The sequence below is a fragment of the Trichosurus vulpecula genome, chromosome 4, assembly GCF_011100635.1.
Source record: "Trichosurus vulpecula isolate mTriVul1 chromosome 4, mTriVul1.pri, whole genome shotgun sequence".
NCBI lineage: Eukaryota > Metazoa > Chordata > Mammalia > Diprotodontia > Phalangeridae > Trichosurus > Trichosurus vulpecula.
In genome coordinates, this window is record NC_050576.1 from 307,794,255 (window position 1) to 307,811,449 (window position 17,195).

At 33.9% G+C, this 17,195-nt stretch overlaps 1 protein-coding gene across 1 annotated transcript in view; it reads left to right on the top strand.

Annotated features, from left to right (window-relative positions):
• The window catches only part of LOC118847811 (protein SGT1 homolog), a 70,740-nt gene that overhangs the window by 11,167 nt on the left and 42,378 nt on the right, over window positions 1-17,195 (top strand). Inside the window, exons 5-10 of the mRNA XM_036756440.1 lie at window positions 740-810; window positions 2,582-2,635; window positions 3,334-3,356; window positions 6,117-6,151; window positions 9,024-9,120; window positions 9,938-10,045. Of these exons, the coding sequence (XP_036612335.1) occupies window positions 740-810; window positions 2,582-2,635; window positions 3,334-3,356; window positions 6,117-6,151; window positions 9,024-9,120; window positions 9,938-10,045 (388 nt within the window). The remainder of the gene's footprint in view (window positions 1-739; window positions 811-2,581; window positions 2,636-3,333; window positions 3,357-6,116; window positions 6,152-9,023; window positions 9,121-9,937; window positions 10,046-17,195) is intronic.

Genomic DNA, 17,195 nt, shown 5'->3' on the forward strand with positions numbered 1-17,195 from the left:
TCCCCAGACTGCTAAAATGGTCCTAGACAGCAAGCAAGTTAACAGCTCTTGCCTGAGGTGCTCACTGTACAGCCCTCTTCTGTCTGTTAAAAGCATCCTTAGTTCTTTGGTGGTGCTGAGAAGAATCGGAAGGAAGATTCTGGTCATAAGTGATCCAGTGGATTGAGGGGCTTAGCCAGAACATTCTTACTTTGTGACTTACTTTGTGTAACAAAGTGCAGTGCCACAAAAGGCACAGAATGGGTACTTAAACTACTCTGAAGACAGACATCTCCCCTCATTTTGTTTTGATGCCTCATGTTAAGTCAGAAACGTAAACTGCTGCCTCTGAGCAATGTGATATAGTAAAAAGAGATCAGGAAGGAGAGCTTGTTTGGTATGTGTCATCCTCCCCTTCCCCTCACATTTAATACAGCCTCAAGGTTGTGGGTAAAGCTCTTTGTAAATGTTAAAATACTATATAGATTTGAACTTTAATTACCTAGCATAGAAGGAGAAACCTTACAAACTTCTTTTTGAAACACATTTTTTCTCCCAAAAATGGTACTTAGTTTTTTATAAAAGTGTTTAGAGTTGTAATCAGGATACTGTCTTATTTATTTTGGTCTTACTAAGATGTTTTGGAAAAGAATTTTTCGTATGAACTTGCTGGAAAAAATCATTTTATCATTTGACAATAAGAAAAACAACTAACTCTTTATTGTTTCTCATTTGTTTTGTTTTCATATACTCATGCCAGGATAGGTGAATACCATGAAAAAAACTATGCTGAGGCTCTAGAGAGTTTCACAGAAGGACATAAATTAGATGGTAAGTAACAGAACTACACTAAATTCATTCAGTATTGCAGATGTTTGAATTAGTTGTGACTATAAGTGTTTACATCTAGATTTATTTAGTGCAATGTTAAATTAATTGCAAAGTAGGGCTTATTTTTTTTCCTCTTCATGGAATTTCATGGTGATCATAAAACTTGAGTTGATTTTAAAAATAATTAGCTGGGGTCTTTATTTAGCATTCAGAGCATAGTGTGAACCTTCCAACTTTAGAAAACAAAGCTATAAAAATTCAAAAAGTATTTTCTCCTGTTTCAGACTGATCATGTCATTTGTAAGGCAGAATGGTTTAGCTTATTTTGTTTAGCATAAATTCATTATAGTTTCTGCTCTGACTTAGTGAGGTGGAAAATATTTCAGCAGGGGCTTTTCCAGAGAAGCAAATTGTGGGTTCAGGCAGTTGTTGTGGCAAAGGATAAGTAGGTGAGAGGAACCAATAAATTAGAATAGAATGGCATTAATCATCCCAACTCTTAAGTTTGAAATGCATATGTAGAATTTATTACAGAGGTTTGACTATTTAGGTATACATGTAGAAATGATTTTGTGAAAGCAAAGATTATAACACTTAAAGGCTGTGTTAACCACTAGAAAACCATTTCAAAGCATTTAATAGTAATTTGGGTTATATTCATACCAGACACAACACATTATTGTTATTTACCTTGAATTACTGACTCTAATACTATTTTTGAATTGGACTATAGAGAATTCTAAAATATGAAGCCCTAACTTTGCAGCACTGTAGATTTGTTTTTTTTGTCTCATGATATAACAATAAATTATCAAAAATTCCACAGTATGTGTTATATTTGCTAGAGTGTTTAAACAGTAGTGCTGTCTTCTGTGCATGCCCTGCAGAATGACTTGATTCAATTTAATAAGTAGTTATTGGTGTTGAATATGAGGGAATATTTCTGAGTCTTCATATCTGAACCAGGCTGATATAACTTTGGAAATTATTATTTAGAAATAGTACTAAAGTGTTGATGCTGGTGTTAATAATGAAATGTGTTGTCTGTTGTAAGTGTGTGAATTACTCAGTTTTAGGGTCTACTCTTTCCTGTGGGAATGTTACCTTTTTAGGCAGTATAGGTAACTCATACAGTACATTGTTTTGGGTTTTCTGAAGTGGCCTTTTGCATTGACCTTTTTTGTATGTATGCACATATGCAGATATATTAATATACGTTTACTACTTCCCTATCCCTGGGCACCTCTGCTTCCACCATTTCTTTTATGTGGTTATGGTCAAAGCTGCTTCTTACTCTTGGTAATGATGGCAAAGCCAAATCAGTTTAAAGGACAAGTAAAGCGGGTAGGAGAGTTATAGGAGGAGAGGCTAGAGAAAATAGCTGCACACTAGAGAATAAAAAACTTCAGGTCACAGAAGTTCCATACGATCCAGTTGGAAAATGAGGAGGCCTGCTATTGGATGTCAAGTCCCCATGCTAATCCAAATGAATTATATTTGTATTCCAGTTGTATGGTAGGAAGTTTTTATGAAAGCAGGTGGTCAGGAGAAAAACTGTAGGTTATCTTTGTTTATCCAGTGAAATGATGGAAATTTGTAGTTTAAAATAAATTATGCTGCTAAAACAAATTTTTTATAAATAACTAGAGATTAAATTGATATTTCTATTTAACTATAACCAAACTGTAAGAGTTGCTTAAAGGACAGATATTTGTATTTTTTTAAGTTGGTGAGAGATATGGTGTATTTAAATGAATTCATTACTTTTCAGATACAAATAATACTTTCAACACCTGGATTAAAAGGTGTCAAGAAACTAAAAATAGTAAGTACAGCTTTTTGTACTTAATAATTATTAAACTAGTTGGATTTCTCCAAGTACTTAATTGATTTTGTCTCCTTCGAGTGATTTTTAATAATTTCTGTATCCTTTGAACTTAATATTTTAAAAAATTTGATGCCCTCAGATTTTTTAAATGACATAAGCATAATGCACAAAGTTTCCCCAACCAAAATAATTTTGTAGTAGGATTATTGCTTTATTTTTTAAAAATGTTTTATAAAATTAATTTTTTATAAGTAAACTCCTGCAAAATTATGAACATTTTACAATGCTGTGTGGCTGATATTCCATTTATAGTATTGATTCTGTGGGACTAAATTCTTCCTCTATATTGTTTCATCTAACAGTTTTTGGAATTGTGTTGTATATATTAAAGATATCAAGTGAGATTTACATACCCTTTAGGTATTCATGGAAATGGGCTTGCTAGTTTCAGATTTGTGTATTGTATTATACTGGCAATAGAATGGAGATTGGAAATTGCTTGAATTGGAGTGGTATGTCAGTGAACTAAAGATAATCCTAGTATTTAAAAGACTTTCTCTACCAATTGAAAATGCATAGAAGATAGGCATAAACTATTTGGATGATATATAGTTATCTTGACCCATAAAAGAAATGTATATACAGTTGATTTTAAGCATGCTGATTGTGCCTGAAAATGTCATTTTATATTTTAGAAGAAGTATCAGAACCTGGGATGGTAAGCCCTGCATTTTTATTTTTGTCATGTTTGTTTAGTTATAAGTGCTAAATATGTATGTGACAAGATTCAGGATGAACAGTTTCTTAGTTAAATGGTCAGTACTTATGGTATAATAGCTGTTCATTATTTAAAAATCAAAATTAAATTCTCTTCTTGGCTGATAGTTTTATATAGAAACTTTCACTTGTGAAAATTATCTTGGAATGTTATAATGCAGCTAGTTTGCACAAAAGAAGTTGATTTAATGTTTTCAAATAGATCTTTTTTTCTCTTTTTTTCCCCACTTATATTAGTAAGATACTTAAACAAATTGTTTCCTAAGAAGCACTTATTGGGTTAATTCACATTTTAAAATTTATCTATGTCTAATGCTTAATACCTTACCTTGTATGTCATAGGTATTCAGTTGGTGTTCAGTGAAATTGAATGGACATGCCCAAATTTTTGGCTTAGATTTCTGCTCTTTATTGAATTTAGCTAATGTTAGACTTGAGTAAAAAAATTTTCAGTCTCTGCCAGCTTTATCAAGTAGGGCTATAAGTCTATGGCTAACATGAAAGAAGTCAGCATATATTTCAATTAATTTAAACTAGTATTTCTATGAATATTTGGTTTTTACTAATGCTAATTTACCTTGGAAAAATATATATCATTATCAGTATAATAATGCAAATATGACTGAAAAATCAATGTTATAGTTGTTTTTGAGAGTAAATATTCAAGTTTTCTAAAGTCTAAGCAATACTTTTATTATTAAATACATTTAAATTGGGATTTTACAATTTTTGTTTCACTTTATATTGAAATTATTTTGCTACACCATCTTCTCTTTGTTCTGCCTTAAAGGAGGCAGTTTGGTATAATGAAAAGATCATAGTACAGAGATTAGAACTAGATTTCCAAATTGTAGTATATGTTTAGCCTTTGGTTTTTTTTCTGGGACTCATTTTTGCCATCATCTTCATATACTCCCCCTTTATCATTCTTGTAGTTTTACTCTTAAAAAAAAATCACATTTCATTTTTCTCAACAAGCATTTAATTTCTCTCCCTACACTCCTGCTACCCCATTCATGGGGTGCGGGAAACGGACCAAAAACCTTTTAATGCTATTGCCATTTATTAGTCCATCCTTTGTCCTTTTTGAACTGATGTTTACCATAATACCCTTTTAGTTTCATTAATTCTTAATTTTTACCTGGTGGTTGTTGGACGGTTGACAAGATTTTTGTTAGCCCTAGGAGATTTGCACACCCAGCAAAATTTATCGTTATAAGTACCTATGCTTTTGAGTTCCAGCCCACATTCTCTTAATACCACCAGAGATGTACAGCATCTCCACTGAATTTTGTCACCTACCAAATAACTCTCAATTTATTCTCTAGACAGTGGTTCTAGGACAGATCCACATTCTAAGTTTAGTTCTGGGTTCTTCATTTCCTACCCTCTACTTTTCCCTACCTAATACAGCATCATAGTGCTTATTGATTTTAGCATTGACCCAGGACCTGTTATAACTAGTCTTTAATTTCATCCCATCTTGACTAACAGGCATGTCTTTGGGAGCTTAGTGAATAACCATATTCTATTCTCTGACGAGTATTCAATGCATAGGATAGAGTATTTAGTAGAGTAAGATATCATCAAAGGTACCGTGGACGTATTTCTGTTTGTGCTCATAAGCAACTTTTTTGAATATTACACATATGTATATGTGTAAATTGTGACTTTTCAATTTCAGTTCAGGAACTTAGTGTATCTTAGAAATAACATTTTCTATTTGTTGCTTCTCTTGTACATTTTCCATTTCTTCACATGTCCAGTTTCTTATTGCTCAGAAGAAGAACAATCTTTTATGAAATTGAAAGATACTTATTAAGTCATGACAATGGCCAAAGTTTTCCTGGTTTCTTTTGAAGAACAGTAACATTTCCCTTAATCTGAGGATGCATAGTATATAGAAAAGAATAAATATCACATTTTAAAAGTCCTATAATACCTAACGTCCTTTAAAAAATTTTATTTTTTCTTTTAAAAAATGATTTATTGGTGCTTTGTACCACTGTTACTTCCTCATAATCTTCCCCTACCACTTGAATCCTACTTTATAACAAGAAAAAGTTGTTCAATGAGAACCATCTAGCAGTTGCTTATTATAATGTATGCAACATACTAAGCTTGGAGTCCACCATCTCTGCTGAGAGGAAGGAGATAGATACATCATTAGATCTTTGGAACTAAGGCTGATCACTGTATTAACTCTGACTCCAGATATCTTTTAGTGTTGCTTTCATTTACGTTATTGTGGTCGTTGTATATATTTCTCTCTTGATTCTCTACCTTTTTTCATGTAAATTTTCTGCATACATATCACACACTGTAACTCCATTAGATTTATAAACCACAGTTTGTTAACCATTTTTCATTCAGTCAACCAGCAAGCAGTTATTACTCACCTATTATCTGCCAGGCTCTGGGGATACAGCAGTAAAGACAAGATGAACCCTACTTTTAAGAAAATTACTGGAGGGATTCCACATGTTTACATATAAGTAGGTAGAAGATATTTGCAAAACAATCAGTGTTTACAGCTTTTTTCTGAAACCAGATACCTTTTACTTTTCAGTCAAATTTTCATTTAGCTTTTCCTTTATTGATGTAATTAACAAACTGTTAAACATAAGTTTGAAAGGAAATGCATTTTAGTGTATAGTTGCCAGTCTAACTTGTAAATTTTTTTTAATTCAACATGCCACAGATTGTACAACAGCAAACCCAGCAATCAAAAATCAAGTAAGTATTTTATTTCTAAAAAAGTGTTAAGTTGTTCAATAAAGTGTGTTCTTATTGAAACAAGGTCTCATTCTATGATTTTAAAATAACCTTGTGCTTTTTTATTACACCATGGGATTGCTAAAATTAATTCCAGGGGTGTTTGGTGATTAGTATTGGTATTTCAATTTAGTTCAAATAACCTTATCTTTAATTTACTTTGATCTTGAAGTTATTTCACACGATTTCATATTTGTTACTTCATCACCTTTCCATAAATTAGGAACAGTCAACTTCCTTCTCTTCCACAGTCTGATAGTTATAGTAGCTAAGCAAATTAGTAATGCCAAGGTAAGTAAACCGACAGTTAAGTCCTGTGGAAATTTAATAAATTATGCCTCTCATTTTACTTCACTCACTGTGAAATTTTCATAGAACTACTGTTAGCGAAATAAGGGTGGCAGCTATTCAGAGCCATCCCTGACAGAAGACTAATTGTAGCATAAGGATTAGCAATATGGGGATGATAAACTGCTTATGAGCTGGTACTCCCCCTGACAGTTGAGGTTACTGTTCTGGGTCTATTATGCTTCCCATGCCTCTGTTGATAAGCCAGTTAGATACATTGTTTTCTCACCTTTGGAAGAGCAAGGAAGATGGGAATAGGAAAGCACATGTCACCTTGGTTATTACAGGTACCCAACTTTTTCAGTAATTTTGGATTTTTGAGAAAATATTTTTATTTGGGCAAGCTTGTATCTATTTTCCAGGTTAGTAGGATAAGGAGTATAGAAAATATGAGAGGAATATGGTTAATAAAAAATTCAAACTGGTGAAAAACTAGTAGGGGATGATGGAAGACTACCAAATATTTTAATTTATTAGTATATTAGCCCCTCTTTATATTTTGAACTGGGAAAAATATAACAAGTCTGTTGTAGGTCTTTTCTGTGTTTTTTAGGGAAGATTTGGATTCCTTTCTCCATATAATCCATTTAATGAAGGTACATTTCGATATAGGTAAAGCAGGTTGAAAATGTTAACAGAGTACTCTGCTTTTGTAATGTTCTTAGCAGAAAAGACCTGGGATGAGGTGGCCAACTTAAGAACATAGAAACATGGGCCCGTGGGCTTGACACAGTAATCACCACAAAGTATTTATGTGTATGTGCATGACACTGTTTAAGCATCAAGTAGTGCAAAAGAAAAACATTCTCTTAGTATTGACAAATTTGATGCTAAAACTGCACAGAATTAGAACCCTGCTTTGACAGCTCTGGTGTGAAAACAGGGAGGAAGTACTCAGGGACGCTTGTCATAGTTGTGAGCTTTGTAACTGCTCTGCTCTCTCTACCTGTAGGTTAGTAAATAACTTAGATGGTTTCCTTATATCATTTTAACATTCTTTGAACTTGTATCTATCATCACTTGGTATGTGTTGAGGAAATAAAAAGAAAGTAATTTAAATAAGATTAGGAGTGCCACTTTAAAAATCACATTAATTTCCTCGACAACTGGACAGAGTATTTTCGATTGTCTGTGCCACTCTTTCTTGATAGTACCTACAATAACCAGAAACTTGCTTTGCTGTTCTGTCCCTCAAGGTGGAGCCCTTGCTATTTTTAAGACTACAGTTTTTTTCTTGATAAAATGTCAAAGAGAAGCAGTGATTTTTGTGTATAAATTAATTGGTAACTGGTCTTTGTTTTGGAAGCAGATACTTTCAAGTGATCTTATGATGGTGAGAGTAGACAGAGAACTAAAATGTAACATCTATTTCTATATTATAAATTTTTTATGTGTGAATTAGGACTACATAAATGTATTACATTTTTGTGTTTACTTTTTTATCCTTTTAAAACTCCTTAGAAACAACATTGAGTATTAGCATAACAAAAATTACTTAGTATCTACTTATATTTAACTTAATTTAATGTACAAAGTTGCATAGCATTTTTTCCACTTCTTTGGATTCTGTTCATTCTCATTCACTTTTCTTATATTTGTAGTTCGTATGTACTCTGTTCCTCTCAATTTGATCTTTTCACTTTGTAGTATTTCCTAAGTCTTTCTAGATTCTTTATCTTCCTCATACTTTTTAGTCTGAACTACATTAGAGTATCTTATTTTATTTGATTCTCCTTAATTTATTTGACCATTTTTCTATTACCGGATATTTAGATTGTTTCTGGTTTTTTTTGTAATGAAGTATATAGTTGCTGTAAACATCTTTCAGCGTATTACCCTTTATTTTGTTTTTGATAAGCCTTTCACAGTATATCTCCAACCATGGAATTATTGGATAAAAGAATATGACTATTTTTGTAACTTTACTGTGTATTACCAGATTGCTCTCTAAAAAGATTATGCAAGTTTTCATTTCTACAGGCAGTGAAATGAGTATCATATTTCTTTACAGCCCTGCTAGGATTAAATTTATTTGAATTTAGTTATTTTTCCAATTTGATGGGTATGAGGTACAACCTCAAAATAATCTCTTACTATTAGTGAAGTCAAGCATTTTTAAGTGCTTATTAATAATTTATGTTTCTTTGGAAAATTGTTCGTATCTTTTTGCCATTTACCTCTTGTGGATTTGGAATGAATTACTGCAACCTTTTTTTTTAACATTATGATATATTTTAGATGGATTTTTGCTGTAAATATATTTCCCAGTCTGTTTTCTTTTTCTTTGTATTATATTGAATTTTATTTTGACTTTCATGTACTTAAGCGCATCTGTCTTGTTCCTAATCATTCCTTCTATTTGTCACAATGAAGACTCCTCCACAATTATTACAGTTACTTTATTCCATTTGTTCTGTCTTTTCTGCAGTTCAGTTTTGTTTTTAGTCTCTCATCTGGTTGGAATTCTTTGTGCTTGCTTTTAAAGGTATGACTGGTACCAAACAGAATCTCAAGTAATCATTACACTTATGATCAAGAATGTTCAGAAGAATAACATAAATGTGGCATTTTCAGAAAATGAGGTGATTATTTTCTTTGAACCTTATTTGCAATTGCTTGTTAATCTTAAATAGTATTGACTGCAAATACAGTATATGCACATTACTCTTAATTTTTACCTGAACCAAAATAAAAAAATCTAGACTGATCATTTAAGGATTGTTTTTTAGTTTAAAAATATGATGGGCTCAATGACATGACAAATCATGCCATAGGTGTAGGTATGCTTTTAAAAACAATTTTTTAAATTTTTTCTAGCTTTGAAATTTAGTGCAGAACCAATTTATCAGTGCTGAGAAATGTGTTATTCTCTTGTATACTATGTTGATGTAAAATGGTTCTAGTTTTTATTTTTGAAATCTATAGAGATTTTAAATCTCTGTGTGTCCTTAGTGAATATCTAGTGACTTGGCTATTTGCAGATTAGAAGTTTATGACAGCTAAATTTGGTGGTGGATAATGTGAGGTGGAGAATTAAATGAAATTATAAGAGTATTAGTTTGTTTTTGATAAGTTTTCTTGCGATTCAAAAGTGAAATATAGGTAGGTTTTTTTTAATCATTCCTTTCTACTTACAGTAACTGAGAAAAATTACAGTGAAAGAATGTTACTATGGTGGAAAAAAATTTTTTCTTTGAAATATTTTCTATTTTTTTTCTAGTTCATATTTGAATGCATTTATCTGATACCAAATTGAAAAATAGAATATTTTGAGGTTTCTACCTTAAATCTGATATTTCATTTGAATAACATACATTATTCCTAGGAGTGTTCAACTTCTTAGAGCTACATTTAATGTGAGTATTTGCACTAAAGTTTAATAATATTTTTATTCAATAGTTGTCTGCAGTGGTGAAACTTCCATCTGGAGAGGACTATAGTTTAAAGCTTTCACTTATTCATCCTATAGTACCTGAACAGAGCACCTTTAAAATACTTTCAACAAAGGTAAAGCATTTTGAAGGGCTAGTTGCTTATAATAATTCTTTAAAAAAGATAAAAACTGTCCATGTGACTTTTCATGTGATTTTAATTCTGAAAGGTGTAGTATCAATATTCTTTTTTTAAGACATGAACTCATATATAGCCTAGTTTGAGTATTAAAAACTTTGGTTAAGCTCTGTAATTAAGTAAAGTGTGATTTTTAATTGTTACTGCATTTGTTGACTTTTGTGTAACTCTGGTGAATGTATTAAAGTGATATTTGCTCCTTTAAACTATTAAGGATTGAGGATGGCAATGTGTATTTAACAAATTGGATTCAACAAATATCAAATATCCACTGTTGTAAAGCACTGCACTATGTGTGGTACAGAGGAAAACAAGTCCTGTTCCTCAGGAGGCATGTGCGAAAGATCTAGTAGACATCCACCTAAATAAACTGCATTTATATTCAGCTTTGTCTTAGAGAGGTACAACTAAATCCATGAGAATTCAGAAGTGGGAAGGATCTTTTCTGGCTGAGGGTATCACAGAAGGCCTTGTGAATTATGTGATCTTTGAAACTCAGCCAATCAGCAGGTACCTGAAACAGCAGATAGAGGTGGTGAGGGGAGGGCAGCATAACCAGTGAGGAATGGTGTGAGCAAAGACATTAAGGTGGGAAAGATCGGAACATGTTTCTAGATTGGTAAGTAGTACGTTTTGGATGGAACATATTTTGATTTCAGTTGTATGTCAAGCTAAGGAGTCTGGTTTTTATTTGTTAACTCTGTCACTAAAAAGCCCTCTTCCCATGAATACATAAATCTGCTTGTTTTCATGTCTTATTACCCTTGGTCATCCTATCATAAAACACTAATATTAGGTCAGCATTATTCCTGTTTATTTTTAATAATAATAATAATGGTGATGTTGATAGCATTTATATAGCACGTAAAAGTTTGCAAAGGGCTTTGCAAATTTTATTTATTTAAAAAATTACTGTAGTTGAAACTTACAATTTCTTTGCCTTAATTAAATGAGGGAATAGCAGATCTTTTAAATTACAGTTTGAATGCACATTACTTTTTGGGGGAGTTGGGGGCGGCTATTGGCATTAAGTGACTTGCCCCGGGTCACGCAGCTAGTAAATGTCTAAGATGGGATTTGAACTCCGTTCTTCCTGACTCCAGGGTCAGTGCTCTATCCACTGTGTCACCTAGCTGCCCCTGCATGTTACTTTAGTTGACTCTTTGTCACCTTATACAAGTTTTGCATAAACATGTTCAAATAATTGTCATCATCCAAAATTAGAATGCAAATCAGATGATAGTCAAAATATGGAGACTGTGATATTCTGGGAAGAGCATGAATTGGAGGTCAGTTGACCTGGATTCTAGTCCTTGCTCAACTAAAAATTAACTCTGTGAACCGGGGGAAGTCATAAAATCTTTAGCCTCAATTTTCTTAAAGTGAAGGGGTTAAACTTCATCCATTAATAAGCCTTTATTAAGCTCCCATGATATACCCGGTGGGCCCTGGGGATAAGAACACGAAGATAAAACATCCTCTGCTCCCAACTCTACTGTCATCCAGTTTACATTGTATTAGGGGAACTCTGTGTATGCATAAAAGTCTGTATATGTATTTGTGTGTATATATAGACATGCATGTGCACGTGTATCTGTATGTATATGCATATACATACAGATATACATATAGAAAATACAAGATAATTTTCTAGTGGAGAGGAACTAGCACTTGGGATTTGGACAGATTAAGAAAAGCCTCATGTAAAAGGTGGTGCTTGAACTAAGCTTTGAAGGAATTTAGGGTTTTTTACTAGAGTTAAGGAGGAAGTGCATTATGAGGATAAATGGACGGTCTGTGCAAAAGGATAAAAGCAGGAGATGGAATGTCTTGAACAAGGAAGAGCAAATAGGTTAGTTTGACTGGAAAACAGAGTGATTGAAGGGGAGTATGGAAATGTAGGTAGGAGCCATATTGTAAAAGGCTTTAAATGATAAACTGAACGGTTTGTATTTGATACCAGGGGTAATGGTCACTGCAGTTTATTTATGAACAGGAGAGTGACATAGTTAGATCTTTGCTATATGAGCATCACTGGTAGCTCTGTGAAGAATGATTGGAGAGGGTAGAAACACCTGGTGTGGAGACCAATTAGGGGACTATTGCAGTAGCCTAGTGAAAAGGTGATAAAGATGTAAACTAGGGTTTTGACTTTTTTTACCTGTTATATTGATTGATGGATGAGAGAGTTGCTGAGGAAGTAGAATTGACAATACTTGGCAGCTGATTGGCTGTGACAGGTAAGTGAGGGAGAATAAGTGGTTGAGGAATTCTACCAGGCTGTGAGCCTACTGTGAATAAAAGGATAGGTAAAGTCCCTTCTAGCTTTGAAATTCTTTTATAAAGTCTGATAAATTAATGGGAGTGAATAGCTCAATCTCTTCAACAATAATATTTTAAAAAATATTTTCGGATAGCTTCCTATTGAGAGAACACTTGCAATTACTTATAAGGGTATGGTGTCATGACAAGGTGTTTGAATTTGATACAGAATAAATATGTACATTGTTGTGTTGACAATTCTTTTTTTAGAATTAATTTTAGTTTTCAACATTCATTTCCATAAGATACTGAGTTTTAAATTTCCTCCCCCTTTCCTTCCCTCCCCCTCTCCAAGATGGTGTGCAATCTGATATAGGCTCTACATGTACATTTATATTAAACATTTTCACATTAGTCATGTTGTAAAGAGGAATTAGAAGCAATGGGAGGAACCACAAGAAAGAAGAAACAGAACAAAATAACAACAAAAAAAGAGAGCAAATAGTATGCTTCAATAAGCATTCAGACTCCATGATTCTTTCTTTGGATGTGGATAGCATTTTCTGTTGTGAGTCTTTTGAAATTGTCTTAGATCATTGCACTGCTGAGAAGAGCTAAGTCTATCAAAGTAAGTCATTGCATGATGTTGCTGTTACTGTGTACAATGTTCTCCTGGTTCTGCTCATTTCACTCAGCATCAGTTCATATAAGTCTAAACAAGTTTTCCTGAAGTCCTGTGCTGACAATTCTTGATAAACCTAGCTTGGTCCATTTTCTTATCTGCTTTTGAGTTGAGATAAGCTTTTTGAGCTTATCTTTTGGCCATTTTTCATTTGAATCTGCTGAGGAATGGAAAGATTTTACTTCTGCTTCTTTAAGAGAAATCTCTTGGTTCTGAAAGTCTTGTGAGAGGATATGATGTCACTATCTTGCTTCTACCATAGTGTTAGGATGAGCAAAAAAGGGGTTTATGGATGAGGAATCTGAAACAGAGAGGTTATGCCCTATCCAGAGTCACATAGCTAGTAAGTGTCTGAGGAGAGATTCCACCTCTGATTGTACTGCTCTCTCCTCCACACACCACATCACGCTCTCATTTCCTTAGTCCTGGGCTCTGCGTCTTTAAGTACAGCCTGAGTGCATTAATTTTCCTGGCTCCCAGTTCATAATATGGATTCATGTTGAGCTTTTGGGCCTTTAAAACCTTCAGATCTTTTTCCCATGGATTTCTGTCTAACCACACCTCTTCTGTCTTATTCTTAGGAAGGTGATTTTTTCAAGCCAAGGGTAAGGCTTTTTTTAATCAATTTTTTTAATTAAGCTTTTTTATTTTTAGTTTACAACACTCAGTTCCACATGAACCTAAGTTCCAGATTTCCCCCCCTCCCCTTTTCCCTCCCCAAGACGGCATGGAATCCGATATATCTTCTACATATAACTTCACATTGAACTTATTTACACAATAGTCAAGTTGTAAAGAAGAATTATGACCAATGGAATGAATCATGAGAAAGAAGAAACAAAACCAAAAAGAAAACAAAAAGAAAAGAGAGGAAAAAAACAAAAGAAAAAAAAAGAGTAAACAGTTTGCCCCAGTCTGCATTCAGTCTCCATAGTTCTCTCTCTGGATGTAGATATCTCTCTAAGGGTAAGGCTTTTTTCAGGTAACATTGTACAATTTCATTTTACTAGATTTGGCTCAATGCTCTAGCTGGCCAAGATCTTTTATGGTCCTGATTTTGAATCCATTGTGTTAGCTTTCCTTCTTAGCTTTGTGTTATCTTTTTATAAGTTTGCCCTTTGTACTTTTCTCAAAATCACTGATAGAAAAATTAAATAGCACAAGGCCAAGCACAAATCCCCTGGGGTACTGAATAAATAATGAATAAAAAGACATTTATTAAGTGCTTACTATGTGCCATGCGTTGTACCTAACCCTGGGGATACAAATGCAAAAAACAATACAATCCCTGTCCTCCAAGAACTTAGTCTTTTTGTTTAGAGTAATTTTTTACAGGTGTTTGGAGGGATTTGGAGGAGAGCTTAATCGAGTCCCTGTTTTCAAGCCACCATTTTGGCTCCGCCCACCAAGGAACTTACATTCTAATAGGGAAGACAACACATATAGGAAAATGGTGGCTTGGGATAGATATTTTGTTTCCAGGAGTAATGGTATTGATTTGAATATTGTTGCTATAGCAAGAGGTGTGGGAAGGGAGAGGTAAGGCGAGGAGGAGAGAAAGGAGGGTACCTATACTGTGCAATGTCATGAAGTTGGATGAAGTCTGATGGGTCTGAGTCAGGCAAGAGATATGATAAATTCTCTTGAGTCAAAAACAGATGACTAGGGTGGAAGCTGGAGTGCTGTTTTTGGAGGCTGAAGGGGGAGCAGGGGGACGTAGTATGAAATTGTCCAGAAAGCATCCTAGTAGGTCTGTGTGGGAGTTTGGGTATGACTAGATGTGGTGAATGCTTACCTTTTAGGAGCACAATCCCTAAGGGTAGGACCTGGAGGGCTGAGTTGAAGGTTGGTAAACCCTGTAACTCCCTTTTTTGAGGAAGGGTAGAGTTAAATGATAGCAACTGTGGTGATGGCAGTGCCTCTGCTGAGTCCTGAGAGGGAATGGGGAGACATTGGAGACGTTTTTCCAAGTTGCTATCAAATCATTAATGGCTCCTTTTGGATCTGGATATTCAGCCAGTTTTGAATCCAGCTCAATATCATTTAGCTTGAATGTCTCTGCCTTTTTTTTTTAAACCTCTTTAGGCCTCAGTTTTTCTACTTTTAAAATGAGAGCTTTAGATTTGATCATCTTTAAAGTCTTTTCTGGTTATAAGATTCTGTGATTCTGAAATTTCAGGCTAGCTAAATTTGACTTTTGTTCAGTCTAAAGGTATATACAAACATGTGACTCTGGGATTTTAAATGTTTAACCAGTTTGAACCCATGTGCCATAGCTTCATCTTTAATTCCACTTAAGATTTCTTTGAAGTAGAATATTAGGTACTTAATAATAAAGGTTTTTGAATGAATGGATGAAAGGAGTTGAGGGTGAAGAAAAATTTTTATTGCCAGTTATAGAATTTGATTCTCTTGAAAACGATTACTCCATGATTGTGTTAATCTATCTGGTATTCCAGTTAAAATTTAGTTTTTTGGGGGTGAATTTTTATATCTCCTTGTATTAGAAAATAAAAATCATTTGATGAACTTTTTTCTTTATACTTTGGATGCCAGGAATCTTGGAGCATTTGAAACATTCAGCTTTTCTCATGTGCTTGGCATTTGCTTCCTTTAGCTAGTTTCTTCCTGGTTTTTTTAAAAATTTGATTCTTCTACTTTGCATTATGTTTAATTTGTAACCTAACTAATAGCTTAAGAATAATAAGAGCATAAATCTTCAGAGATGTGCTGGGGTGTGGCTGACAGAATACTGGATTAGAGAATGGGAGTTTGGGCCCGGCTCTGCCCTTCACTACCTAGGTGTCTTTGGGCAGGTCACATAATCACTGTGGGCTTTAGTGTCCTCACTTTTAAAATGAAGACGTTGGACTCAATGTTTCATTTGGACCTTTTAAGCCCTGAGTCTTATAGCTTTAAATCAGTACAGGCAGTGAAGTCTAGTGGAGAGAGCACTGGACTTACCATGTAAGTTCAGACTTCTGATACAAGTCATCTAACCTCTCTGAGCTTTAGTCTCCTTGTCTGTAGGGAAAATCATACCTGTGGGGAATTCTTCATACTCGTTTCTGATGGCACAGTGATCTATCACAGTTTATCCAGCCATTCCCCAATCTATGGATGCTCATTTTGCTTCCAGTTCTTTACTGCTGTTATAAATATTTTTATACAGATGAAACCTTTCATTTTGTTTTTGATGTCCTTGAGGTATATGCTTAATAGTAGCATTTCTGAGAAAAAGATTTGTACAGTGTGATGACTTTTCTAGTATAATTCAAAGTTATTTTCCAGAATAGTTGAACAAATATATAGCTCTACCAGCAGTGTATTTTGCCTTTCCAACATTGATGATTTGTTGTGTGTAAGGTGTTAACTTAGTGATTTGGCTAATTTTTCATATGGTTGTTGATAGATTGCATTTCTTCTTTGGAAAGCTTTTGTTCAAGCCTTTGTTAAGTAGTCCAGTTTGGTTAAAGTTTTTAGGAAAAAAGTAGTTGGAAATTATTTCCTAGGGTTAGTCACTGCTAGCTCCTGGTTTCCTGTAAAATGAGGAAACTAGCCTACATCTGTAAGTTCTTTCTAGCTTTAAATTCCAAGAAAGAACTAGTTGTGACAAGAGCCTTAAATGCCATAGTAGGCTATAGAGTTTGGACCTTCTTTTTAGGGAGTACTTAAAGACCATTGTAGATTTTTGAGCAGAGAAATAAGATGATCAGAGCTACATGGCTACTGTAGCTAGTAAGTTATGACCAGAGACTCTCTGCCTAAACACATTGCTGGCTTTGGTGGTGAAAATATCTTGACTTTCTAGAGACATCCATTCATGGTTTTTTTTTCCCCTAAAAATTGAGCCATTTTCACACAGTAATAGGGACTTTGTGAACCATAAAAAAATAAGCCTAGGTTTTAGTTGGAGAGGGCAATTAGGATACTATGTGAATTTAAGGAAGCAAACTCTCATTACCTGGAAATTTATATGGGTTTTGTGTTTCAGATCTAGTATATTTTAGGTTTATTTAGGTTGTTTAAAATCACAAGTCCCTTAAGTTCATCAGATTTTTAGGGGGCAAAAGAATTCCTAAACGTTTATGTAGAGCAGCAGTACTTAACTTGGGGTCCATTTCAGGGGAGCTATGAACTTGG